The 26,982-nt window shown below is 44.5% G+C and overlaps 3 protein-coding genes and 1 long non-coding RNA gene across 15 annotated transcripts in view; 2 read left to right on the forward strand and 2 right to left on the reverse strand.

Moving 5' to 3' along the window:
* The first annotated feature begins 186 nt into the window (after positions 1 to 186).
* LOC144001687 (uncharacterized) lies at positions 187 to 13,456 on the forward strand. The gene is made up of 4 exons (XR_013278545.1): positions 187 to 288; positions 1,765 to 1,903; positions 2,026 to 2,237; positions 12,983 to 13,456. It is a non-coding gene; the product is annotated as an uncharacterized LOC144001687 (long non-coding RNA).
* On the reverse strand, positions 1,196 to 3,202 carry dnajc9 (DnaJ (Hsp40) homolog, subfamily C, member 9). The gene is made up of 5 exons (XM_077496212.1): positions 2,882 to 3,202; positions 2,068 to 2,208; positions 1,719 to 1,973; positions 1,557 to 1,643; positions 1,196 to 1,496 (listed from the first exon to the last, which is right to left on the reverse strand). The coding sequence occupies exons 1-5, from the start codon at positions 3,053 to 3,055 to the stop codon at positions 1,392 to 1,394; spliced, it is 762 nt and encodes a 253-aa protein (XP_077352338.1). The 5' UTR covers positions 3,056 to 3,202; the 3' UTR covers positions 1,196 to 1,391.
* On the reverse strand, positions 4,314 to 11,026 carry ndnfl (neuron-derived neurotrophic factor, like). The gene is made up of 4 exons (XM_077496211.1): positions 10,955 to 11,026; positions 8,255 to 8,488; positions 8,059 to 8,180; positions 4,314 to 6,106 (listed from the first exon to the last, which is right to left on the reverse strand). Exons 1-4 carry the CDS (start codon positions 10,999 to 11,001, stop codon positions 4,707 to 4,709), a joined length of 1,803 nt encoding a protein of 600 aa, XP_077352337.1. The 5' UTR covers positions 11,002 to 11,026; the 3' UTR covers positions 4,314 to 4,706.
* A 9,555-nt stretch (positions 13,457 to 23,011) lies between the features above and the next one.
* Positions 23,012 to 26,982, forward strand: part of ccser2a (coiled-coil serine-rich protein 2a) — a 46,896-nt gene continuing 42,925 nt past the window's right edge. For all 12 annotated transcript variants that reach the window (XR_013278352.1, XR_013278351.1, XM_077494893.1 and 9 more), the window contains exon 1: positions 23,012 to 23,514. The gene's annotated coding sequence lies outside the window, so the exon portion shown is untranslated. The remainder of the gene's footprint in view (positions 23,515 to 26,982) is intronic.

Here is a 26,982-nt window from a genome sequence, read left to right on the forward strand (position 1 = left end):
CACACACGCACACACACCAAATGTTGACATCTTAATTTTTAAGATAGGGAAAATCAGCGGCAGCACACCACACACACTTTAACTCCCAAATCAGGTCTGTTGTAGTACCAAGACTGACCTGTGAGAGGCAACATGGTGCCATATGGCATCCAGACTACCAAATGGGGGGGGGGGGGGGGGGGGGGAGAAGCGTTGAAGCGTTGACAACACACTACAGTATTAATTTGATAATTATTCTGTTTCTACGATTATTCGGTGGCTCAGGCCAACTGTGTATTCGCCACACAGGTATGTAATGCCAAATTCGGCCAAATTTGTGTACCCTGTTTAAATTTTAAGTAGTGTTAATTTTGTCTGCTATGTTTAAATTTCGTCTCAGTTTTCGTCCAATCTCGGTCACGCTTGTTAGGTTTTTTTTTTTGTGTGTTTTTTTTTTAATCAGCTAGTCAACCTTATCCCGTTTTTATTTAGTCCATTTTGAGTTGCCTATAAATCTAGCATTTTAGTCCAAGAAAATTTAATTTTATTCTTCTGGATTTAGTCAACAAAAACTGTCAACGTTTTAGTCTAGTTTTAGTCAGGACAACCATTTTACCCCTGTATATATACATATTTTTTGTCAGCAGATTATATTGAACCTTCAATATAACTTTTTCACGTCAAATGTTCTCATCTTTTTGATGAATAACAACTTGATACACAATTAAAGTGGTTAATATGGCTCCATGCTATGAGCTAGTAAATTACTAAATTAGCATTAGTTAGCAGTCGCATTAACATTATTGTTGGAATTTTATAGCCATTTGATTAATGTTAAGTTATTAACTATAATTTACTTTTTAACCTTGTACCGTGAATCCACCGCTTGTCTGTCCCATGTGTTTGTGCTGTCACATGACAGTGTCACAGACGTGACAGATTAGCAGAGACAAGATTTTACAAAATCATATAATTTTCGTCTCGTTTTTGTTCATGAACTAACATGTCCATATATTTTAGTCCAGTTTGCAGTGAAGGACATTTTGGTCTCGTCTTCATTGGTCGACGAAAATGCATACTGATTTAGTCCCAGTTATTAATAACGAAGGGTTTTAGTCCGATGAAAAATGTGTGTTGACGAAATTAGTTTTGTTTAGTTTTTGTTGACGAAACTAACACTAGTTTTAAGTATAGAAAACGACTCAACCAATGCAAGTACAAGAATATTAACTTTATTGTCCTCTGACAACATCCACAACATAAAATGCACTTTCATTTAGGAACATTAACATATTTAAACAATGAAGATAACATGGCGTAACTACAAGCCATCCACAATCACTCAATCTGGAACTGGTGGAGAAAAAAACAAAAAACAAAAACATCCATAACTTAGGGAGTCCAAATGTTCCTCACTTCTTTGCCCTCTTTGAAGATTTTCCACCTTTCTTGGAGTACTTGGCCTCCAGGTTGGACATGAAGCTATTGAAGTCCTGCTCCCTGGACGTGTTTCTTTTCTGCAGAATAACAACAAATGACGGTTACTTTATGTAAACGTGTACAAATTTGTGTCCTACCTTGATCATCGTCATGAGGCTGTCCTCCTCCTGGTCGAGCCCCATCTCTTTCTGCATCTCCTCTGCTTCTTTACGCTCTCTGTCCGCCTGGAGAGGAGCTCATATTTATGATATTGGATGTGAATTCCTGTGTGCGCGTGTGTTGGCGTCGCGCACTCTCACCCTCTTCTTGCGAGCCCTCTTCTTCTTGTTGCTCTCCTGCGTGAAGGCGGGGAACTCTTCCACGTCCCCGTTCTTGATGGCGGCCCAGATGATGTCCGCCAGCCTGGGCTCGTCCTCCTGGGAGCCGCACAGCACGCAGGTCAGGATGACGTCCATGTCTCCCTGGTGCTCCACGTACAACCGCAGTAAGTCTTTGCGCTCCTCGTCGGAGCCTTTGTATTGCTTCTCAAAATCAAGGATGTCCTGCTTAGTGATCTAGAGGACGGACAGAGCAGATTGCTAGCGTGTCAAAAACATCTCTCAACAGCCTGACATCTTGGGTGTAGCCGCGATGAATTTCAATCCGTACCCTGGGGAAGAGCAGCCTCCAGTAGTCCTCCCAGCAGTGATCCTGACTCAAACAGTCCGACTCCTCATCCACAATGCCCTGCTCGTCGTATACGGCTCGCTGTTCCTTGTCACTCAGCACTGCATACAACTTGCCCAACACCTGCGGAAGAGGAAGTTTTGGAAAAGGAGGTGAGAATAAGTTTTATTGACGTCTTCAATCCATTAGGTCCAGTTATCGATTTGGTTCTATTGTAATGCCGTGCACACTAATGGGTACTGTTCACTTTTGATGGACACACAACACTTAACATTATAATGGGAGTACTTTGAAGTGTAGCAGGGACTACGATGGATATTCTGCAACCAGAACTTAACACTAAGGCCGACTTTTTTTTTGTTCAATGCAAAAACTAAGAGTTGAGTAAAAATGTATTTATTTGACAGTGGTTATTTTGCCACAAAGTTTTTTTTGTTTAAATAAAATAGAAAGCAAGGGGGGAGATTCGAACCCTCGCACCTGCAGTTTATTGCAACCGCTCGAACAATTATTCCACAAGATGATGCACATTTATGGCACGATTTGTACTTTTAGGTCACGCGCGATTCACGGCAAAATAACGTTAGGTGGCGAGTTGCCACTGACTGCAAAAAATCCACTTTTTTACTTTGTTTGGTTTGTGTACCTTGAGAGATTTCCATCTTACAAAACTCCGAAATGTCTCAGTTCCGTTTTAACTGCTAATCAAATATCAAATCTGAGAAGCTAGCCATTATCAACAATCTTTCTTGTAGCTACACGAAGCTACCTGCAGCTAACGCTTATTCGAGGTTACCTGGAACTTCTCAGTGGCCTTCGGGTCATCGGGGGCCCGGTCTGGGTGAACCTTCAGCGACAATTTGTAGTAGCTCCTGCGGATCTCCGCCTCGGTCGCCTCCTTGGTGATGCCCAGCACTTCGTACAGGCTCGCCGTCTTGAACAGCTCCTGGCACTGGTCGAGCAAACCCATCGTGCCGTTGCCTCGCTTCGCTTTGTTTTGCCTTTGCCCGACGTATTATTATTAGTAGTAGTAGAAGTATTTTTTAACCAGGCCAGTCGGTACTGTTTTGCTTTTGTTGCTGCTTGACAGTTTTGGCGCGCTGGCTTGTCTCACACATCCGGAAATGCACGAACGAGCTGACGTCATATTCAAACGTAGTGTTCTATTGGTTACACGATGTATGACGTCAGATGAACGCGACTGACCTGTTTTCTCTCTCTCTCATCATCAGACTTTCTCTTTTAAATTTCTACCTTTTATTATTATTATTATTATTATTATTATTATTATTATTATTATTATTATTAATAATAATTAATTATTTATTTTTTATTTAACAAACAATCCGACAGATCTGGTTGTGACAGGATGTTTTTTAAGACAGAGAAAGAAAACGTCACAATATTATTCTAACAAAACGTAACAAATTATTCAAGTTTCATGTAACATTTGACATTTATCTTTTATTACTCCTTGGCAACTGGTACTAATGATATTACTGTAACATATACATGTTTTGGAGCCGAGGTTTAAGTGTACGTTAGAGAGAGAGAGAGAGAGAGAGAGATGAATAGTGTGAGTTATTACCTTTCTCCATCACAAAATTGTTTCAATTTACAAAATTACTGGACTTCTAGCAAAATGTACCAGTCAAATGAGATAATGGACAGACCACTGATGATATTACAACGATCTTAACGTTTACCTGGCATCTTCTATCCTCACAGCTACTCGGAGACAGTTGCATAGTGTTTGGGGTATTGCTATATCCAAGCATAGGTTTCAACTAGAAGTGAATCAAATGTAATTTTAATAGACCACTTTTATGTTTGTAAACAGTAGCCACCAGGGTACTTCCGAGTGTTGACTGCTCCTGTGCTACAAAGGCAAAAACATGGTTAAGAAAAAACTTGTGATGGTGGAAAATGTCTATTGGAAGTTTATATTCAAGAATGTAGACGTACCCCGGTATTTATTGGCGCATTTGAAGCAGCACAAGAATACATCAACGACAATGAGGATATAGTCACAAGTATTTTTTTTTTTCTCCATTGCTTCATGCGAAAAGCACAACACAAAGATACACACTTTTGACTTTGAACTAAGCATCTGTAGATTGCACTCCTTGCTGCGCTGATACAATAAGCAGCACCGGAAATATACACTACAAATCCCCCCACCCTACCCCAGTCCCCCGCCGCTCCCCTTCCCACCCACATGTCTCAGATGTCATCCAATTATTGCCCCATCTGTTTCTGTTGCATATTTGGCACACGGTCTCTGTTATTTTTTTTATTTTTTTTGCCTGTGTGTTCTGACAACACAAACCTCATCTGTCCTTTGTACTCGCGCACAAAACGAGCAACTTGGACGGCGGCCACGTCATTATCACGATGGACGATGAGAAAGCGGCGTGAGCATTCTGTTGTAAATGTTAAATAGGAATGATAAGAATGTTTGCTGGTGTGCGGATTCTTCTCGCGTCCTCAGAAGAAGACGAGCGGGCCAGGCCAACAATTGCCCCTCCGAAAGGGAATTTTCCCCACAACAGTCAAATGGCTTCATTCTCATGGTCAGTCTTGACAGTTTACTCCACAATCCGCCTGCAGCGGGCGGCATCTCAGCACTCCTTCCTGGTCTTGACTTTCTTGCTGGCATACTTGATAGGGATCCCCCAGCGTCTCATTAAATAGACATCAAACACATAAGCGGTCTCCGGCTCCAGGTTCCCAATCACAGCCGTAGTGACGGCCCGCCTCGGGTTCAGCTCCTGGAAATACTTGCAGAGGACCCTCTCGGTATCCGAGCGGGATTCCGGTCCCATGCAGGATGCGTTGAGGGCGTCCTCCTCGTCACGTTGGCCATCCTGCTTCCGTTGGTACACGCAGTAGAGGCTCCTCTCCTCGGTGCCCATCCAGGCTAGGGTGACACTGTCGCACCCACGTAAGCGGTTGAAGGATTTGACTTGCAAGGTGGACGGAAGGGATGGGACGCCCTTTCGGTGGTAGGCAGACGAGGTCTGCAATTTGACCGAACCAGATAAAGCAGCAGTGGAGCTCTCTCTCATGGTGCTGCCTTCTCTCTCCAAGTGGATGAGATAAACCGAGCTTCCCTGGAGCCAAATCTGCACCAAGTCTTTGCTCACGGCCCGGGTGGTGAGAACACGACCTTTACTCGAGACGGTGATCTTGTATTTGCTGCCGCCTCCGCAGCTCTGCGCGGTGAGCAGACCGCTCTGCTGCGAACCGCGAGGACGGAAGCTGAAGAACTGCTCGGATCTGGGGCCCCTGTCATGGAAGGTGACCCACCTCAGCTCGCCTTCCCGCAACGCGGTGACGGCCGGCCTGGCTTCCCCGTGGGTCCGGGCGGCGGTCCCCTCATAGGCGGCGCTGGTCCCGTGTACTCGGTCCCTCGCGAAGACGTCAAAGTAGTAGTGCGTGTCAGGTAGGAGGTCGGAGACTGTGCAGACGCTCTCTGTCCCCTCGCAGACACACTGGAGATCCCCGTTAGAAGATGGACTCTTTTCCTCCAAGTCCACCTCCCACTGTTCCCACCACCACTCCTTCAGGATGGGCCATGCCGTCGCCCTCCTCTTCTTCTCCGTCTTCTCTCGGTTTTTATCCCTCTCCTCCCTGGCACTCTCTCGGGCCGCGCAGAGGCTGGGCAAGTTGCGCTCAGCGTTAACCAGGACGCAGTAGTCGTATTTGTCCTGAGCGGGACCAGCCAGCGAGGTGCTGGGAGTCCAGCTGAGGGTGACGCTCGTCATCCCCACGCCCAACGTGTGCACTCGGGGGTCAGCCGGAATCGCTGGGAAAAAGCCCGAGGGGCCCGGGCCTTCGTGGAGGTACACTGTGGCTCTGCTGCTCTGCCGCTTGGAGCGCAGTCGAAGGATGTAGATGGATGCACGGGGAAATGCCGGACCGCTGTAGGTGTCCACTTTACTGCCGGAAAAAATGTGTATTTTCTCCTCGGTGCCGGGACCCCTCCACCACATCTCGGGCATGCTCTTTTTGGAGCTCCCTATGGGGATAAAGAATGATCTTACATCAATTAAATGTAGTGGATAACATCCATCCATCCATTTTCTTGACCGCTTATTCCTCACAAGGGTCGCGGGGGCTGCTGGCGCCTATCTCAGCTGGCTCTGGGCAGTAGGCGGGGGACACCCTGGACTGGTTGCCAACCAATCGCAGGGCACACAGAGACGAACAACCATCCACACTCACACGCACACCTAGGGACAATTCGGAGCGCCCAATTAACCTGCCATGCATGTCTTTGGAATGTGGGAGGAGACCGGAGTACCCGGAGAAGACCCACGCGGGCACGGGGAGAACATGCAAACTCCTGTAGTGGATAACATAGTTGGGAAATTTTTAATGATTTGTATACAAATACTTGAGTCTCTAGAGTACCTGCCACTTATGAGTGAAGAAACTGTTTCAACAAGTACCATATAAAGAGTCAACATGGTCAACATGTAAAAAAAAAAAAAATAAAGTTACATTTGCCATCATATTTGTTTCAGTATCAAAAAGTACATCATAAAGTTAAACTGTAAGCTATATTTAGCGCACCACATAGTCACCTAGAGCATTGGAAAATACAACTCCAGTGTATTGACACATTTACTGGAACTTTTTGTTTCATAAAATGATTAAATACTAAAATAATTCTAGGTGTTGATGTCCTACATTTGCAGACAGATGTCAAATTAATATTAAATATAAAATCAATTTTTCAAAAGGGGGAAAAAAGAGCAAATAATTAAACAACAAACCAATTAATTTTTTTAAGTGCGCAAACCTCAGTTGAATGATGTCACTGATAAACGGAAAAAGTAAAACAGGCGAGGAGAAATCTCTCTCCAAATGTTACAGAATCAAAGTGAATAATTCACACCGGCAACGGGGGACCCGCCAACGGAGAGTCTGAATGATTCATGCATCATTTTATGATGTCATTTTTGTTACTTTACCATGTGCAGAAGCGTGTTTGGCTGACTTGTGAATGTGCAGAAGGAGCCTGGAATGTGAGCTCTTACAACAGAAACAGTCAATAATGGTGAGTCGATTCAGTGTACCGTACTCTCAGGTTCTCATATTAAGATGTATCCTTACATCAGAGGTCAGGAACAATTGAGTTTTCGCTCCCATTCTTTTCCGCCAGTCGTGAAATGTCACTTAATAGTATAGACTCAAAAGCACAGCGTAACTCTCTACAGTACGCTTAGCACTAATGCTAAGTTCAACACAACACAAGATCTGCCTTGGTTTGTCCACCAGATTATTGCAACCAAAACACGGTACACGACGTTGAACAGAAACTTTAGCAACAATGCTAACGCAACACAAGCTATGTCCTTAGCCAGTGTTGCTAACTCCCCAGTAAGGAAAGTAGCTATTGGCTGTCCTAAAAGTCGCTATAAGTTGCTAAATGTCGTCATTGCCAATTTGCATAATTGGTAATTTGCATGTAATTGTAATGGACTGTGGGAGAGAGAAATAACATTGTGGGAGAGGCCAAAAGTGAGTAAAAGAAACCCTAAAGAACACCAGAAAAAGTTGCTAGATTTGTCGCTAATCGCACACAAAAAAAAAGTCTCCAAGAGGCTTTGGAAAGTTGCCAGATTTAGTGAGAAAGTCTCCAAGTTGCCAACACTGACCTTAGCGCCAGTGCTAACGCTAAATCTAAATTGAGTTTTTGGGTTCAAACTCAGACTCAGGCCTTCCTGTTTGGAGTTGCTAACCCTGCGTTTGTGTTTCCCTCGTACCTTGGCTTCCAAAAACTCGCATGTCAGGTTCATTGGAGATTCAAAAAGTATGTGTGAATGGTTGTTTGTCTGTACGTGCCTTTTGATTGGCTAACAAACAGTCCAGGGTGTACCCTGCCTCTTTCCAGCTCAGCCGTGACCCTCATGAGGTTAAAAGGTATAGAACGTGGGTGTTGCTTAAGTTTGGAGGTCCACTCACACTCCTGATTCTTCAGATGTTTGTCCGTCAGGGTGCGAGCAGCCAGGCTCCACTCGATAGGGGTGTCACAAGGGCTGACGGTCACAGACATGGCCGTTGCCTTCCTCAGAGTGAAGTACATCCTGTGGACCGAGGTTGGCTTGAGAAACTGATGACAGGCCATAAACAGACAATGTAATCATGCTTGTTGCGCTACCTGCGAGTGCGACCTTTAGGGAGCGTCACGGCGGTGATCTTCCCTTCCGATAACCACGCGGTGGGCCAGACGGTGACCTCGTTCTCAGGCGCTGAGGCCGAATGGGCCGAGGGCCATGACGATGTGCTCCAGAACAGCACTAGAAATGCGCCGAGACGGCGGGACAGCGACGCAGGTGGCATTTTTCCCGTTTCTTCAGTTTGCTCGGCCACCTCGTCTGATTGCCCCTCGGTTCTGGAAACACACAAAAGGAATCTGGCACGTCACATCAGCGCTTGGTCTGAAGTGTTGTTGATGATGTCATTTCAAATCCTGTACAGATACACTAAGTCAGGGGTAGGCAAACTCGGTCCTCGAGGACCGCAGTCCTGCAGGTTTTGGATGTTTCCCTTCTCCAACACAGCTGATATATGATCAGCTCAACAAGCTCTGCATAAGCCTGATAACGATCCTGTTGATTGGAATCGGCTTGTGTTGGAAGAGGGAAACTTCCAAAACCCGGCAGGACTCCAGTCCTCCAGGACCGAGTTTGCCCACCTCTGCACTAGATGGACAAAAAGTCTTTGGACCCACCTCTTAATCACTCAGTTGACCACACCTTATCGATGTTTACGTCCTCCAACACACCAGCAAGACTCCGGCCCTCAGTGTTTAGATGAAAAAGTCACGTTGGAGAGACTTGAGTCCAGACAACAGACTACAGTCTGAAAGATCACCTTGGTTAGGTTGGTCAACTGAGTGATTAAGAGGTGTGACCAAAGACTTTTTGTGTCCATCCAGTGCAGAGATGGGCAAACTTGGTCCTCGAAGGGCCAGGGTCCTGCTGTTGTGTTAGAGGACGCAAACATCTATAACCTGTAGGACCCCGGCCCTTGAGGACCGAGGTTGCCCACTTCTGCACTAGAGGGACAAAAAGTTTTTGGACACACCTCTTAATCACTCAGTCGATCAACCCAACCAACATTAATGTTGATTATCAGAATGTGTAGTCTGTTGCCTGGACTCAAGTCTCTCCAAGGTGACTTTTTTTTTTTTTTTTTTTGTCGAAACACCGAGGGCCGGAGTCCTGCAGGTTGTAGATTTTTACGTCCTCCAACACACCATCAAGACTCTAAACAATGGCCCGATAACATCGATAAGGTGTGGTCAACTGAGTGATTAAGAGGTGGGTCCAAAGACTTTTTGTCCATCTAGTGCAGAGGTGGGCAAACTCGGTCCTCGAGGACCATTGTTTAGAAAAAGTCATGTTGGGGAGACTTGAGTCCAGACAACAGACTAGACGGTCCGAAAGATCACCAATGATATTGGTTAGGTTGGTCAACTGAGTGATTAAGAGGTGTGACCAAAGACTTTTTTGTCCATCCAGAGCAGAGGTGGGCAAACTCGGTCCTCAAAGTGCCAGAGTCCTGCTGCTTTGTTGGAGGTCGTAAACATCTATAAACTGCAGGACTCTGGCTCTCGAGCACTAGGAATGAGGTATCCTGCTCTAGCGTATTCCCGAAGAGCCTTTTCGAATCTTACGCTAGTATGAATGAGTTTGTCAAGCCCGCCTGGGCCTCCCATGATCATGTACGGCTCTAAAACTCATTTCCATTCTGCTCCATGCATCTATTTCCGTGCCGTTGCAGGTGCACAGAGCCTCGGTTTACTTGGCTTACAGACGAGAGAGATGATTACAGGTCTGCGTGTACTTTTCGCCTCCCCGGGGAGGCCCACGTTTGTTCAAAGTGCCGACGTCTCGGCAAAGCGACACCAGCGCCTTTGCCTCTAACAAGATGTTAGCGCCGTGCCCCCGCAGATCCGATGACAATCGCGACAGGAAGAACCCACGGAGGCGGCGGCACAGACGCGCGCACGTCTCCCGAGTCTTGCGGGACGCTCCCGGATTCCAAACTCTAGCAGCTACAAAGTCGCGCAAAAAGAGGCGGCGGTGGCGGTGGCTCATTACTCTTGCACGGAGAAAGGAAGGGAACTGGAGGAATGTTGTTGGATTCTGGAGTAATTAGAGGGGAAGGGAAGTAAAGAGGGAAAGACGGTTGGGAATCAGGAAAAAAACAAACAGTCAAGTCGGTTGACGTTTTAAGGACAAGCTGATTGACTTTCATACAGATTGTGTGTGTGTGTATGTGTAGAGCCACTGATGAAATATGCATTTGGCTGCTCGGCAGATGAATTTTCATAAGGCAAAAATGAGAGAGCGAGTGCAAGAGCGGGAGCTTAGTGAACTTAACCAGCGGCCTCTATAAATACACACGCCGTCCACTTAAAACACTGCAGCTCACCACTTCTGATGGCCCCGCTGGCTTTTTAGATTTAAATATATATCCCCCCCCCCACCACCATCTCCAACCCGTTCCTTTTCCATAACTCCCTGCTGTTTATTCCTCTTCTTCTTAGTCACTTGGTTTGTTGCTCAGAAGGAAGCCAAAGGGACAGGTTGGAAGCCGTGTGGTATCCATTCGCACGTCCTATTCGCTTCCCGGACCATCTGCCTTCTGTCGTTTGTATGTAGGGAAGGATTAAGTTGCATGGTGCGGACTTGTCTTTCCATTGAGGACGGTTGACAAGGTGACGGCTGGCGTTGCGACTTGACGTTGAGCACCCTGGCGACGTTGTCCGTCTTTCCCGTCAGACTTTCATTGAGCCGTTCGACATGCGCGCATGCAATAAACAAGCCCCAAACAAGTTATCCGGTCTTACCTTCTCCTCCGCCGTGCAGGCTCTCTCCTCCGCCACTGGGATGGCATCAAGTGAGGGATGGGAGAGGAGGAGGAGGAGGGATGGAAGTGGAGTGAAGAGGAGGAGGAGTGGAGGGAAGAGGAGGAGCGACTGGCAGGTTGTTGTTTCTTCTTCACACATGCAGGCTCTTGGAGATAACTCCTCGGCGATCCTTACTGCAAAAACTGGGATGAAAGAAAAAAGTAATTAAATTAGGGATATAGTAATTAACTCATTCACTCCCAACCATTTTCACTAAAGTGTTTTCCTGGATTTTGACTGATTTTTCAAGGCCCGTGAAATATTATGTTCTATTGCTATAAAAATCTGGAACATACCAAAAGAGAGATTAAAGTCTCTTCTTTTATCAGGGAAAAAAAAAGTAGATTGCTATCTGTTTCCGCTGTGCAGCAATTAGCAATAGAACATAGCTAAGTTTAATCGTTTTTCACAATTCTGCTTAGAACTGTGGGGAAATCAGCTTGTTTTAACATGGCCTGGTTGATCTCTTATACTCTGCTGCCACTCAACCATTTTCTGCAATAGAGATACTGCATCAAAGCCTTCTCTATGCTCTGGCATAACCCCCCCCCCCCCCCCCCCCAACAAAAAACGTATACGTACGTCTTTGGGACACTTAAAACATTTAAAATATGACGTTTTGGGAGCTAATGAGTTAATGTAAGTGAAATGATCTAATAATGGAACAGAACAAATCTTGACTCTGCAAAAGTCCCTAATTGAAAATACTGTAAATATTTTTAACTTTGAATTAAATACAACTACTACGACCTTGAAAAATGGATGCTAGGTCGTCTTGAATCATGATGTCTACACTTCACTACAAGTTTGAGCTGCAAAAATATATCAGCGTAAAAGCCTCCAGCTCCTGGAATTTATCCTTGCCGGCTCTCTGTGACAACGTGGCACTCTAATGCCACCACGGCAACCTGAAACCCCGATTCACATGTTGGCTCGTAAGTCAGACTTTAAAACAACAACAAAATCTCCCATCCTCGCATTTCCACCTTTTTCTCAGTGCCGTGCACGCACTCATAGCCCACAACGGGGCGCTCTAAAGTGGCCATTCCGGTTTGGTATCCGAAGATGCATATAGCTAGCGAGCTAACTGCATTCCACTACTGTTGTGCCAGTGACAAAAATGCTTCTTTTAGCTGTGAATATTTGAATAATTTTTAAAGCTTCTGGTTGAGGCAAAACATCGAAGTCTCTCAATATTGGGGATTTTCAACTTTTATAAAATGAATAATTTTTATATAATAATAATAATAATTATTATTATTATTAAAATAATACATATTTAACTGAATTAATAAAAAATGGCAATTAAAAATATTAAAGTAAGTGCTTTATTTATTTATTTATTTATTTATTTTTTTTACTTCATTCCATCTTGCTTGGATGAACGTTCCACGAGATATCGGTCCAGTTAGGCAGCTGCATACGTCAATGTCACCCGAGTCTTCCTTGTCCTCTTCCCTCGCGCGGTGGCGAACACTCGCAATTTGTAAAGGCTCGTGTGTTGATGATGAGGTCACCGGATGCATGCAGGGGAAGAGAATGAAAACGGCGAAGGCCCTATTTGATGTGCAAAGCGGCATTGTTTAAAAAAAAAAAAAAAAAAAAGTGAATTCTCCCGATAACATCTGTAGGAGGCGGGGCTGCGAGGCGGACATGTTTTTAGAGGTGACGCTGACTTTGGGCCTGTTATCGCTGCGAATGATCGCGGCGCTCCCGCTGCCTCTAATTGAACATGTTTAAATGCAAAAAAGAGCCCATCAGACATTTTATGGATTTTATGCAAATGTGTTGTGTGCGAGTGTGTGGCTTTCAAAACTAATTTGAAACCTGCACATTGAAATCAACAACATTTCCAATATTGGGAACGTTTAACCTAGCATAGGTGAATTTTGGGATTGCTTGGAAAAGCTTTGTTTGAACCAAAAAAATGGCTTTAATATGACAAATTGTTCCGCACTTTATTTCCAGAGCCAACAATTTCTATTGGTGTCATTGTGATGAGGAGGAAATACGGCAGACAAGACATCAGAGCGACCGCTAAGAGCTTTTCTATACTGGGCGGCGGCCATATTGGGAGCTTTCCGTCCTGTGCCTATATAGATGAAGTGCGACTCTCAAGTTGTGGGGGTTGAGGGTGTCGGGGTCCTTCAGCTCATGCAGCCGCTCTCCACGCAAAAGGTGAGCGTCACTCTCTTGAATCAATATCACCAGGAACATACAAGGCCTGACACTTTTTCTGTCCGGACTCCGCCCCCCCACCCCCCACCCTCCCCTCCACTCCCTCACGACGGAGCCTCATTGAGCAGGTACTCCAGCGCAGGCCTATTGAGGTCACTCTGAATGGGACCCCCATAAACACACTTGGGGAATATTGCCTGTCGTCTGTGGCTTTCAAGTGGAATTTTCGAGAATCTATGAGCTATGAATAAATGCGTCCACAACTGCTCTCTTTTTTTTTTTTTTTTTTTTTTAATGGAGGGCCCTTTGCGGTGCGGCTGGACTCGCCTTCAAAGTCTTCCGCTCTGGACGGCTCGCTATTGGCTGGCCCACTTTGTACTGAGAAGTTGTTGAAAGTCGGCAGTCTGGCAGCGGCAGATATGAGCAGCGAGTGCGTTTGATGACTGGCTGGTGATTAACCTTGGCGAGATTAATATGCGCATGCAAAGGATATGTGATATGGAACGTATATCGCACTATGTGCATATTTGGTAATCAAGTGGACCCTGAATGCTTAATTTTAATGGGAGTATATACAACGGGTATGCAAGGGTTCGCATTAACTTTGCCTCACGCGGAGCAGAAAATGATGGACATGCTTCCTCTCGCTTTTTACCACTGGCCTCAATATTTTCTTTGATCACCCTCTTTACTGCAGCCCCCACCCGCCCTTCTTGTGTCCATTCAATAATTAATGGCCATACATGCAGTCGCCTATCTGCCAGGGCGGAGATGTTAAATCTCGCTTGTCATAATTGCAGCAAAAGCAGTCTTTTCATCTATTATTGATGGGCGCTTACATGCTATATATAATGCAGGAGAAGCGGGTGTCTGGGGTGGGGTGCATCCTATTCAAAAATAACTTTCAAGGGGCTTCTTTTCTGAAATTTTCAGCTCAATTTTGTGACAACTGTTAAAAAATTGTGACCCTGCATGGAAGACAAACCCTCCTTTGAAACAGTGACTCCTTTAAAACCAGAGATCACACATTCTGACTGCTGATTTTTTTTTTTCAACTCAATTTTGTAACTGGTAAAAATCATGCATGAAAGCGAAACACACCTATGAAAATTCACTTTAAAATGGACTTTAAAGTCACACATTCTGACAGCTGAATTTTTCAATTCAATTTGGTGACAACTAAAAAATTGTAATCATGCATGGAAGCCCAATCCTCCTTTGTAAGCTTACTTTTAAACCCTGTCTCCTTTAAAACACCAAGCCACACATTCTGACAGCTGAATTTTTCAACTTAATTTCCGTAACAACTGTTAAAAATTGTCAGTCTGTATGAAAGACAAACCCACCTTTGAGAACTTACTTTAAAACTCCGACTCCTTACAACCTAAAGTCACACATTCTGACAGCTAAATTGTTAAATTTGATTTTGTGACAACTCTATTTAAAAAAAAAATAGTTGTGATCGTGCATGGAAGCCAAATTCTCCTTTTAACCTTAGTTTTAAACCCTGTCTCCTTTCAAACCCAATATCACACATTCTGACAGCTGAATTTTAAAATTTGATTTTTAACAACTATATTAAAAAAAAAAAAAAATTATGATCTTGCATGAAAGCCAAATTCTCCCTTTAACCTTACTTGAAAACCCGAGGTCACACATTCTGACAGCTAAATTTTTCAACTCAATTTTGTAACATCTGGTAAAGTTCATGCCTCTGCATGAAAGCCAAACCCACCTTTGAAAACTCACTTTAAAACCCTGACCCCTTTAAAACCTAAAGTCACACATTCTGACAGCTGAATTTTTCAATTCAATGTTGTGACAGCTGTAAAAAATCGTGACCGTGCATAGAAGCCAAATCCTCCTTTTTAAACCTTACTTTTAAACCCCCGTCTCTTTTAAAACCCGAGGTCACACATTTTGACAGCTGAATTTTTCAACAGAATTTAGTAAACAGCTGTTAAAAATTGTGAGCCTGTATGGAAGCAACACCCTCATTTGAAACTCTTGACTTCTTAAAAATCGGAGGTCACACATACTGACAGCTGAATTTTTCAACTAAATTTGGTCACAACTGTATAAAAAAAAACGTGTCTCTGCATGGAAGCCAAACCCTGGGAGCGTGTGTGAGGTGGCATCTTTATTTTTACCACCCATCTGCTTCGATGCTGTCACTGGGAGTGTGCGTGAACGTTTGTGTCACAGATCACATTCGCACCCAAAAGGGACCTGGAGGGCATAACGGGGGTGGGCGGCAAGGTTAGAGCGGGTGTCCCGTGGGTGGCGCCATACATCACGCGCGTCGTCTTGCGTCCAAACGAGGTGTGACAAGACGAGCGAGCGGCTCGTTTGGAAACGTGCGGCGGGGAAGGCAAAGCGGGATTAGGGTGAAGCAATCTTCTGCTGACCCCGCCCCCCTTTGGAGGGAATTGACGGGGGTGGGAATCTATTAGCAACGATGAAGAAGAGGAGGAGGAGGAGGAGGAAGAAGAGGAGGGAGGGGTGTGTATGTGTCGGCCTCCAGGGTGGCCTTGACTTTACATGTGTATTTCTTGCATAAAGAGGCTACCAGTGGGAATTAAGTAGGCGACTATTGAAATGTTCACTATCTGAAGCTGGGGGAGTGTCACTCATCATTAGCAAATTCATGAGCATTATCGAGAGTTAAACTTAAGTTCACCCTTGTTTGGGGCATGTTTTGTAAAAATACAAAAAAATTGTTGGTATCCCTCTGTTTATATAAAAATAAATAAATAAATAATAACATCAGTGGTCTTTTGAATCTGTAATAATAAATACAAATAAATACTTTTAAAAAAGTATTTCAACAGAATTCTAAATATATATTTTAGAAAAAGCAAATTTTGACTCGCAAAACTGCATATTTCGAGCATTGATCTTGAGATTTCATTGTATCCTGCATAGATTCCAACTAAGAGTGTGACGATATATATCGATATCGCAATAATTTTTGATACTTTGTCTCCCGATAGGTTAAATATACGTCTACGCAAGTATTGCGATATTTGTAGTTAATATACAGCCACTCCAGTGTTCATGACTTATTAAGCAATAACTTGGTGGGCCACTAGGGGGAGCACCTCATAAGAGTGGCAGGGAAATGGACGGAAGTCTTCAGGCAAAGAAGACTCATGAACTTAGTTTTTTTTTTTAATTATTATTATTAATATATATTATTGTTAGGGTTTGCGGGAGATTGTGGACCCAAGTGGAGGGAAGCAAGGAAAGGCGTGGCAGGGGTGCTCTTAAACATATTTTAATTTAACACATAAACAAACAAAGTGCAAAAGAACATACAAAGTGCAAACTAAAGCTGGGAACTAAACTTACTAGATGTAACCTAAACGGGCAGGACTCAGAGGCTCAGGGAAACAAGCTGTGGCGACGACAGGACAACAACAACAACAAAGACTCGACCAGGACTGAACGAAAGCAGGGAACTAAATACACATACTAACGAGATAACAAGAGACACCTGGACACTACACAAGTGGCTTGGGGAGCTGATTGGACAAACACAAGGGAACGGGAAAACGAGCACAGGTGGACATAAGACATTGACAGAACTAGAGACACAAGGAAAACATTACAAAGAAAAACCCAAACTAAAACCCAGACCCTAACAGTACCCCTCTCCCAAAGACAGATCCCAGATGTCCAAAAACACAAGACCCAAAACGAGGGCGGGCAGAGAGGGGCATGGAGGCGGGAACGCTGTCCACCATCAGGGGCAATCAGGAGGGCGTCCTGGGCGCCAGATGAGCGATGCTGGGCATCGCCAGTCAGGAGGGCGTCCCGGCCGCCAGTTGAGCACCACCGGAACTGGTGCGGGTGGTGGCGGCCGCTTTTCCTGCGCCGCCGTAACAGGCTCGGGTGGCGGCCGCATTACGTGCGCCGCCAGAACTGGAACTGGTGGCGGCCACTGGCCTTGCGCCGCCGGAGCAGGAGCTGGTGGAGGCCGCTGGCCTTGCACCGTCGGAACTGGAGCTGGTGCGGGTGGCGGCCGCTGGCCTTGCGCCACCGGAACTGGAGCTGGAGCGGGTGGCGGCCGCTGGCCTTGCGCCGCCGGAACTGGAGCGGGAGCGGGTGGCGGCCGCTGGCCTTGCACCGCCGGAACTGGAGCTGGGGCGGGTGGCAGCCGCTGGCCTTGCACCGTCGGAACTGGAGCTGGTGTGGGTGGCGGCCGCTGGCCCTGCGCCACCGGAACTGGAGCTGGAGCGGGTGGCGGCCGCTGGCCTTGCGCCGCCGGAACTGGAGCGGGAGCGGGTGGCGGCCGCTGGCCTTGCACCGCCGGAACTGGAGCTGGAGCGGGTGGCGGCCGCTGGCCTTGCGCCGCCGGAACTGGAGCGGGAGCGGGTGGCGGCCGCTGGCCTTGCACCGCCGGAACTGGAGCTGGTGCGGGTGGCGGCCGCTGGCCTTGCGCCGCCGGAACTGGAGCTGGAGCGGGTGGCGGCCGCTGGCCTTGCGCCGCCGGAACTGGAGCGGGAGCGGGTGGCGGCCGCTGGCCTTGCACCGCCGGAACTGGAGCTGGTGCGGGTGGCGGCCGCTGGCCTTGCGCCGCCGGAACTGGAGCTGGGGCGGGTGGCAGCCGCTGGCCTTGCACCGTCGGAACTGGAGCTGGTGCGGGTGGCGGCCGCTGGCCTTGCGCCACCGGAACTGGAGCTGGAGCGGGTGGCGGCCGCTGGCCTTGCGCCGCCGGAACTGGAGCGGGAGCGGGTGGCGGCCGCTGGCCTTGTGCCGCCGGATCTGAAGCTGGTGCGGGTGGCGGCCGCTGGCCTTGCGCCGCCAGGACTGGATCAGGGAGAGACTGGAGGGCGCGAATCCATGCCTCCCTGGCAGAAGCTAGACACCGCACGATGTCATCTAACTTAGCTTCCGTAGAAAGGCCGTTGTGGTGGATTTGCACCATTGCCCCCTCCGGGTCCATTGCTGGTCGAGTCTTTCTGTTAGGGTTTGCGGGAGATTGTGGACCCAAGTGGAGGGAAGCAAGGAAAGGCGTGGCAGGGGTGCTCTTAAACATATTTTAATTTAACACATAAACAAACAAAGTGCAAAAGAACATACAAAGTGCAAACTAAAGCTGGGAACTAAACTTACTAGATGTAACCTAAACGGGCAGGACTCAGAGGCTCAGGGAAACAAGCTGTGGCGACGACAGGACAACAACAACAACAAAGACTCGACCAGGACTGAACGAAAGCAGGGAACTAAATACACATACTAACGAGATAACAAGAGACACCTGGACACTACACAAGTGGCTTGGGGAGCTGATTGGACAAACACAAGGGAACGGGAAAACGAGCACAGGTGGACATAAGACATTGACAGAACTAGAGACACAAGGAAAACATTACAAAGAAAAACCCAAACTAAAACCCAGACCCTAACAATTATTTAGTTTTTATTTATTATTATTATTATTATTTTATGTATATTTCTATATAAAATATATATATTTATATATTTTATTATGTATTTATATTATTTTTACTGTAATGTTATGAATTATTATTTTGTAGTTTTATTATCATTTCTTTATTATATTTTTGTAATTTTTTATTGATATGTCTTTAGTATTGCTTTGTTTTTATTTATTATTATTATTATTATTATTATTATTATTATTAGTTTTATTGTAGATTATCATGGATTTATTAACTGAATAAGGAAACAACAAGGAAAACAACGCAAAACACAGATTGTGACTGAACTTAAAGAAACGTGGACAAAATCAAACTAAGCCAAAATAAAACCCGATGCATGACAAAAGTAACAAAATCAACCCAACCCAAATCGTGACAATGTTGCTTCAATTTGAGTTATTTCGTTAAAGTTTAATAATAACCTTGACTCCAGCTGACCTGTGACACTCATGAGACGAGCGTTGTCGTAAACGAATGGCTAAAAAACACCTGGGATGATCTGGGGACTCGCAATGCAATCGTCCGACCTTGGCGGAGGTCAAGCGTTTCGGCTCCAAGATGCTATTTAGGCTTTTGTGTGCTGCTTTTTCTTTCCTTTCATCAGCCAGCCACAAGCTCCTCCCGCCCTCGACATCATCCTCCACCCCCCCCCCCCCCTTCATTTCTGATCCATTTTTTATGCATTATACGCCATCATCACTCCCATTTACTGTGCATTTCCTCCCATGTCTCCCAAACACACTTTCACTCGCGCTCTTTCCCCGCTCGGTTTCCTCTCGTTCGCCATCTTTATGATCTGGCTGCTTCCTCTTTTTTTCTCCCCTCATATACTTTACTGTTCTTTACAAGGTGCCATCAATGTAGCCCTCCTCGATTTTAATTACTTGTTTACAGCGTTCCTTATGAAGTTCTTTTGTGGACCCATCCGGCGCCGCTCAAATGTCAACGGTTTTATCGAACGATGCGGCCGGACATTTATTTGTATTTCGACGCATCGTTGCGCTACAGAAACCGCGCAGACGTGATAAATCCGTTGAATATTGCCGAGTAAAAGATGCATTGCGCCGGTGTACCTAATGTATTGACACATGAGGTAGCTGCCTGCTTAGCCGTGATAAATAATTAATAAACAATCATGAGCTCATGTCGTGAAATATCCATATTATTAAACATCATTTTCTCACAAATCAGTGTAATGTCCCCCCCGAACCCCCGTGGGGGAGATGATATGAAACCCGGGGATGCTCGGCCTAATGACACCATCAGACTTATTTTAATGGAGTCTGTAAAATGTCAGGATCAGTCGAGCTAATAAAGACCAAGCACCGTGTTGAATTTTTAATAAACGAGCGTAGTTTATGACATCATCAAGCTGGAGGAAGTTACGATGGCGGGCAGCCGGCCCCGCAAACACGGGACATGAAAGAACAGGCTTGCTTTGGATGGCGAGTGATTCGACATTTGCAAATTCACAATGTTTCTTTTGTTTACAGTCGCTTGCTTTTTTTTTTTTTTTTTTTGCCAACATACTCTTGGTTCTGTCACTTTATTAGTGACACTCAGGTAGTCCTACCCCGGGTCATCATGGTTTTGAAAACCATATTTGCTACCGTAATATCAACGAGTTTGTTTGTTTGTTTGTTTGTATAAATTAGTGTATAAAATTCTGATTCCTTGATGTCGTTTGACAAAGAAACACAGGGACTCCTCTAACTTACTTCTGATTGGCTTGCTCGTAACAATATATGCAAATGAGACACAAATCTTTTCCGTTCACCCTTGTGAAGGGTACGCCTTCAATTTGTGTTGAGCCATAGGCGCCGGGTAATAAACGTTATCATTGCTGGGGAATGGCTTGACATTGACACCAAAGCATGTCACTGCTGTCACGTGTGATGATGATGGTGGTGGGTGACATGCATGCTATGCTAGAAATCTGCAGTTAGTGTGAAAGTATGAGTGGAACACGAAGACAGAAATCAGGTCGGAACTGTTTAAGCATTATAAAATTATACTAGTTAACATTAGGGATGTAACGATATCGTGATATCACGATATTAAAGCTGCCACAATATATCGTCGTCCTCATGTCACGATGTTAAAAGCAGCACGTCTGTTCTAGCACCCTCTGGTGGCTATTTTTGGTGCCATGTAGCTGTGGCATGTAGCTGTCTCGTTAGCAGTCTTGCTAACTAGTAGCAACGTAGCTGTCCAACTAGAGCAGTTCCATTTGCATTATTTTTCGGAACAACATGATTACAGTTGAGCTCCGTAATTTAGGGCTGGTCCACAAATCTGCGTATAAATGACGGCAATCGTTTTTTAAATTATACACCGTTATTTTCCCGATGCGGCCCACTTGCTAATATATTTTCCTCCATGCGGCCCCTGAGCTAACTTGAGTTTGACACCCCTCAACTAGAGTGTAAAAATGTCATCCAGTAGTGGAGAAAACGTTACGTTACTTAGTGCACCCTTGTTGTTCTACCAGTGCGCCGAATTGTCTTACAAATAGCGTATTAGTATCTGGATATCAAGGATATCGGCTTTCCATAGGGTGGGTTAAATGGGAGGAAGGGAGGATGCAGAAAAGAAGGGCTGGCATGTCGGATGTCGGGATGGATGTCATGCAGGGAGGACAGCATGGTGGGAGGCGCCGACTGGATTCGGCGTGACATTATTAACCCTTGTTGTGTGGCTAATAAAGACGACATATGGCATGGAGCAGCCTCGATGATATGCAATATGTAAATACAGCATCAAGCAATTACAAGCAAAGTGTACAAGGGGGGACGTACGGACCTCCGCCAAGGCTATTTTCACCTGTCAAATACACAAATAAAACATTCTTCTTTTTTTTTTTTTGTATTATGAAATCATCCAAAGCGGCAAGCTTCTTGTGTTACATCATTCAACAGGACTGAAAGGAGGATCTTAAGTTACACTTTTTGAATAATTTAGTGCTTATGGAGCAAATCTGAGCAGTGTCCAGCGTTCCCCTGTGAACGAGCACAACGGGGGGTGGTAGCGGTTGGACAAAAACACGCCATTTACAGTAGCTCTTTAACGGCCCCTCATGTCACTTGCGTCTGGTGTTAGGTTTCATTGGGAAGGCAAGAGGGCTCCTGCTACATTGTTCTTCTGGTACTCGAGTACCCCAACAAATGTGCTTTTGTGTGTGTGTTATTTTAAAAAAACAAACATTTTGACTTGGTTGAACATGCAAACACCACACACAAAGGCCAAAGTTCAGCTTTTAAAACCAAGAAGCTTTTTATTTTTTTATTTTTTATTTTTTATTTTTTTTTATTTTTTTTTTTGCTGTGAGGCAACCGTGCTAACCACTCATACTGTCCGCCATTTTGATCGCTTTGTTGTTGTGTCAACCGTGAACAATTATTTGTCAATCGTGGGCAAGATATGGCTATTTATTGTGTCTACAGAATCAAACAAATACACATTTTAAGTTACAAAATAATGAATTGGCCTGATTTTTTTTATTTTACCAGTCAAATGATGGAGATAATTCTATTGAACTTTTAAGTGTAAAAGGTTGGAGACCCTTAATAAATAGAACAAGGAAGTGTAATGTGATAATATGTCACTATCTATCTACCTATCTATCTATCTATCTATCTATCTATCTATCTATCTATCTATCTATCTATCTATCTATCTATCTATCTATCTATCTATCTATCTATCTGTCTGTCTGTCTGTCTGTCTGTCTGTCTGTCTGTCTGTCTGTCTATCTATCTATCTATCTATCTATCTATCTATCTATCTATCTATCTCTCTAATCTAATCTATCGATTGTTTTGAAGGTACAGTTCAGTGCTGTAGCTGTCAGGTGTTGCCTTCAGGTACCTTCGGAAATCAGTTTCCTCACACTCATCGGTTATTATTATGATAAAAAAAAGAAAAAAGAAAAAAAAAAAGAGGAGCACCTCGGAAAAGTAAGTTAAAATGCTTCCCTCTAGTGGTCTAAATAGACAATTACAGTTTGACTTGGTTCGTCTCAATGAGGTCATCCTCGCGTGGTTACAGTAGACAACAGCAGTTCGCCGTGATAAAGATGTCATTAGGTATATGACTTATAACAAACAATATTGAGTTTAAACAAGTGCAAATTAGAACCCTTAAAACACTCATAAACATCCCCATGAACACTTTTTGTGAACGTTTAACTCTTCAGCAATTCAAATGACGTCATGTCGACGGCAACCGGGAAGGTCCCGTGAAAACAAAATTTGGAAAACGTCGATTGTTTTATTATCTCTTAATTATTTTTTCCAGTCCCAGCTTTTCTCGGTAAAAAGGAGTCCGTGTGTTGCCGATGACAGACACGCTCCGCCCCGTCACAGTTGAGGTCGGGGAGGATGTCGGGAGTGGGAGTCCTCCTCCGGAGGGGTCGCTAGTGGTGCTAGTGCTTGGTGCGCTAGTCGAGTGTTTACACTGGAAAATTTGAATTTTATTGCAAGCTTCTCACTCATTTTGTTTGCTTGTTATTTTGCAATACGGTTTTTGCTTCTCTCGAATTCCACCGAAGGAACGCATCGTTCGGTTTCGAAAGCCCAACATCACGCACAGTCTCCGGCTTTGGATGAAGAAGTAACGGACTGCGCTGCGGGACATTGTTGACTGGAAGCATCCGTCGTTTTTTTACTTCACATAACGCCCGCTTTCTTTCCCCGGCTGTCTCTACACATCTGCCAGACTTATTTGGACGTAGACTAATTCCATACAAATATCGATATTGTTTTATTAAACTTGGGTGCAACTTGCAAGTTGCTATGGGCTAACCAAGCTAGCATCTTGTCTTCGAATCCCAAACAAGAGGACTGTTCACAGACGTCTTGTGTTCTTTTAAACCGAGTAAGTACAACTATTTTGCTTGTTGATATACATATTTATTTCTTTAATGTATTGTTACATGTGCTCCCAGCAACGCAAAGCCCGCTTTTGTGCCTTTTGAATTTGATAAGTACGACGTGATTTGCTGACGTCACTCAATAGTAATCAATGGAATCTGTCACAGTACCGTGAACAGTTTTTCCACATTAGTTTGTTAAATAAACTAACTTAAAATTAACTAACTAACTTCCCACACAATAAGCAATTGTTTTTATCTATCTATCTATGAATGCATAGTTTTCAATATTTTTCAATACTGTTGCATCTCACTAAGAGCTCTTTGTAACATTGTGCCCATCTCATGTGGCTCTATTAGGTCACCAAATTTTATTATTACAACACCTCTCAGCAGGGTTCCACCCCTGCAAACATTTTTGCAGCTCTTGTATCGGACTTCCAGGTACTGTACTTCGTGTTTACTTTGTCTCCTAGTCCTAACATAGACAACTGAGCGTCATAATTCCATAAAATCAGTAAGTAGGTAGCACGTGTCGTGATTAAAGAGTAACCAAAGATGGCTCACATTCCACCTTGTTGGCCTCATGCTGTAAATTTAGATTTGGCTGGCAGAAGTTCAAATATAAGTCTGTTTTTTTTTTCTCTCTCTTTTTTTCAGACTAGGCCAGACGTCATTTTTTCATATATTTATACCTTGACTTCAGCTACTGTCAGTCAAATGCATAAGCCGGCGTGCATATTTATGTACTTTATGATCCACTTGCAGTCCAGACAGTGCAAAGTGCGGCGACATCAACACGTCAGCGCACACAAGGGTGACATGGCCTTGGTAGAGTGAGAAAGTGTGCGTCAAAACCACGTGTGTGTTCTACAGACACCTGTCAGCTCTGCTTCTGGAGCGTCACCTTGGCTGGGAGGGTTTTTACAATCGGATTCCTCCCTCGGACCAGCAAACAGCTGAATAGCTCCAGTCTGCATGAGAACCCCCAGCTTGCTTGCCTGTCTTTACTTTTTTTGGTCTTCTTTCCTGCTGATCTTTGTACTTTTTTTTTTTTTTGGTAGTGGTTTGGTTGTTTTGAGCTGTGGTCACCCTGTCACTTCCTCCCTTTGTGTAGAAACACACAAAGGGCACCGGGCAGGTGACGTTGAGATGCCAAATGAGGTGGAGTTGGACAAGTAAATTTTGCAGTTTCATAGCTTCTCAGACTAATAAACATTTACCATAAAGAAGCTATAAAAGGGACTCAGTAAGTCAGTCCCAGTAAGTCAGTCTATAAAGATGGGGAAGTATCACCAGGGAGAGAAAAGTGATGACAATTTTAAGGGCCTATAACTCACCTAGAAAACAGTATATTCAATTTGAGAGATGTGATCGCTGGCCCCTCACTGATTCAAAACTTTCCATCTTCACTCTCATGGTGCCATCAGGCTCTTAATGACTTTATTGATTTTTTTTGTGTCACTGGCACTGATGATGCTTCTCCAGCAGACAACAGAAAAGTATATGACTCTTGCCACCGCAGGCTGGTAGAAGATCTCCAACATATTGAAGGAGATGAGCTTTTTGTGGAAATACGATTGATTCATTGCCTTCTTGTACACAGTGTTTATGGGTATTGGTTAGGAGATGCAGGATACGCCTTGGTCTGGTTGTCAGCCAACTGTGGAGCACAATTAACCATTCAAGTTGACACCTATGGACAATTTAGAGTTCAATCAAAAATCTGTGCCAGAGTATCCGGCACAAACCCACATGAAGATGTTCAATGTAAGATTTGAACCCTGGCTTATTTCTCCTGACTGTAAGGCAGTTGTGGAAACTGTTGTCTTTTAGCATTTCCTCCATCACCTCTGTTGCAAAGGTCAACAATCGGGTGCTGGTCTGAATTTTTTGTGTTGTTTGTCCTTGGCGGAGGTTACAGTTCTGGGTTCTACTGAATCTTTTCTAATCTTTCTCATCTAACCTGTCTAGTTAGTAGGGGTGTTAAAAAAAAAAAAATCGATTCTGCGATATATCGCGATACTACCTCGCGCGATTCTCGAATCGATTCAATAAAAAATAATCGATTTTTTATTTTATTTATTTTATTTTTTTTAAGAGCTCAGAATTGTTCATTCGGTAGTCTTACCGATTCAACGTCTTATCATTGCCTTTTTTTTTTTTTTTTTTTTGTGTGTGTGTGAATCGATTTTTAAACTTCCATTTTTAATGGAAAAATATTCAACAAAACGTCTGACTTCGGGTTAGGATTCACACCTTGAGCATGGAAGAATGTTATATGAACGGAACATTAAGCCTTAATATTTTATTTTAATGCTGTTCAAACATGAAACAGATTACAACCTCTATAAGACTGAAATTTCAGATAAATAAATAATACATTTTCATATAAATCTTACACTCTACAAGCTTACTGATTAGTATTTTCTAAATTTGAATGAAAAAAAATCGCAACAATCGAGTTATAAATTCGTATCGGGATTAATCGGTATCGAATCGAATCGTGACCTGTGAATCGTGATACGAATCGAATCGTCAGGTACTAGGCAATTCACACCCCTAATAGTTAGTATAGCGGAGAAGGAAAAACATTCTTAGGTCTCTGAAAAGACTCCATTATATGAGTCTCCACATTGAAGGATTACTGAGAAAAGCTTCCATTGGACCCTCATTCAATGAAATGGGGAAAAAAAAAAAAACCTCTGTTGACTTCCAGATGACTACTGGTTGAGTTGTATGCAACTTGCATAGCAATCTCCAAAAAAGATCCACAAGGTGGTTGGTTAATCTGAAACAAGGCTACCTTGGTGGCGGTTTGCACTTCGCTAATGTGATCTTATTGACGGCGCTTACAGAAGCTGAGACGAGGTCATGCGGGATAATGAACTGCGGCTGCAGGTTTACGCGCCCGCGACTGCGTGTTGTGTAAGTACCCGAAGCCTTTGCTGCTTGCTTTGACTTCTCCTCTGATCCCGCTTGCCCCCCTCGCTCTCCCCATGTGGTCTGTCACTCGAGCTAAACTTAGCCTCGCTGATCACGTCTTATTCTTTCCCCTCGGTAAGACCGCAGATGTTAAAAAAGCCTCGGAATAAAATCAGCTCGCGGGAGAGGCAGATTCTGTTGACGGTGTATGCAAAGTTGCCGGCAGCTCCTTCGGCATCCTCCTTCCGCCATCTACTCGAAATGATGACCATAGAAGATGCTGGCAGTGATGGACGCTTGCTTACGCGGCGGTCAGAATGTGGCAATTAAACGCGACTCCCCAAATGCTCATTAATCTCATCAGTGGGGATCAAGTCAAGGTCAGAATCAGAGCAACAGCAGACACTTGCTTGTGTGCTTACTGACTACATTAGTGACACCATTCATCTATTAGCTTCATGGCGAACTGGAGCCTGTTGCAGTTGACTTGGACCTCAGATCTGATCACCTGTCAAGTTCACACCTAGAAAGTGTTTAGCCAGTCCTCA

The sequence above is a fragment of the Festucalex cinctus genome, chromosome 14, assembly GCF_051991245.1.
Source record: "Festucalex cinctus isolate MCC-2025b chromosome 14, RoL_Fcin_1.0, whole genome shotgun sequence".
NCBI lineage: Eukaryota > Metazoa > Chordata > Actinopteri > Syngnathiformes > Syngnathidae > Festucalex > Festucalex cinctus.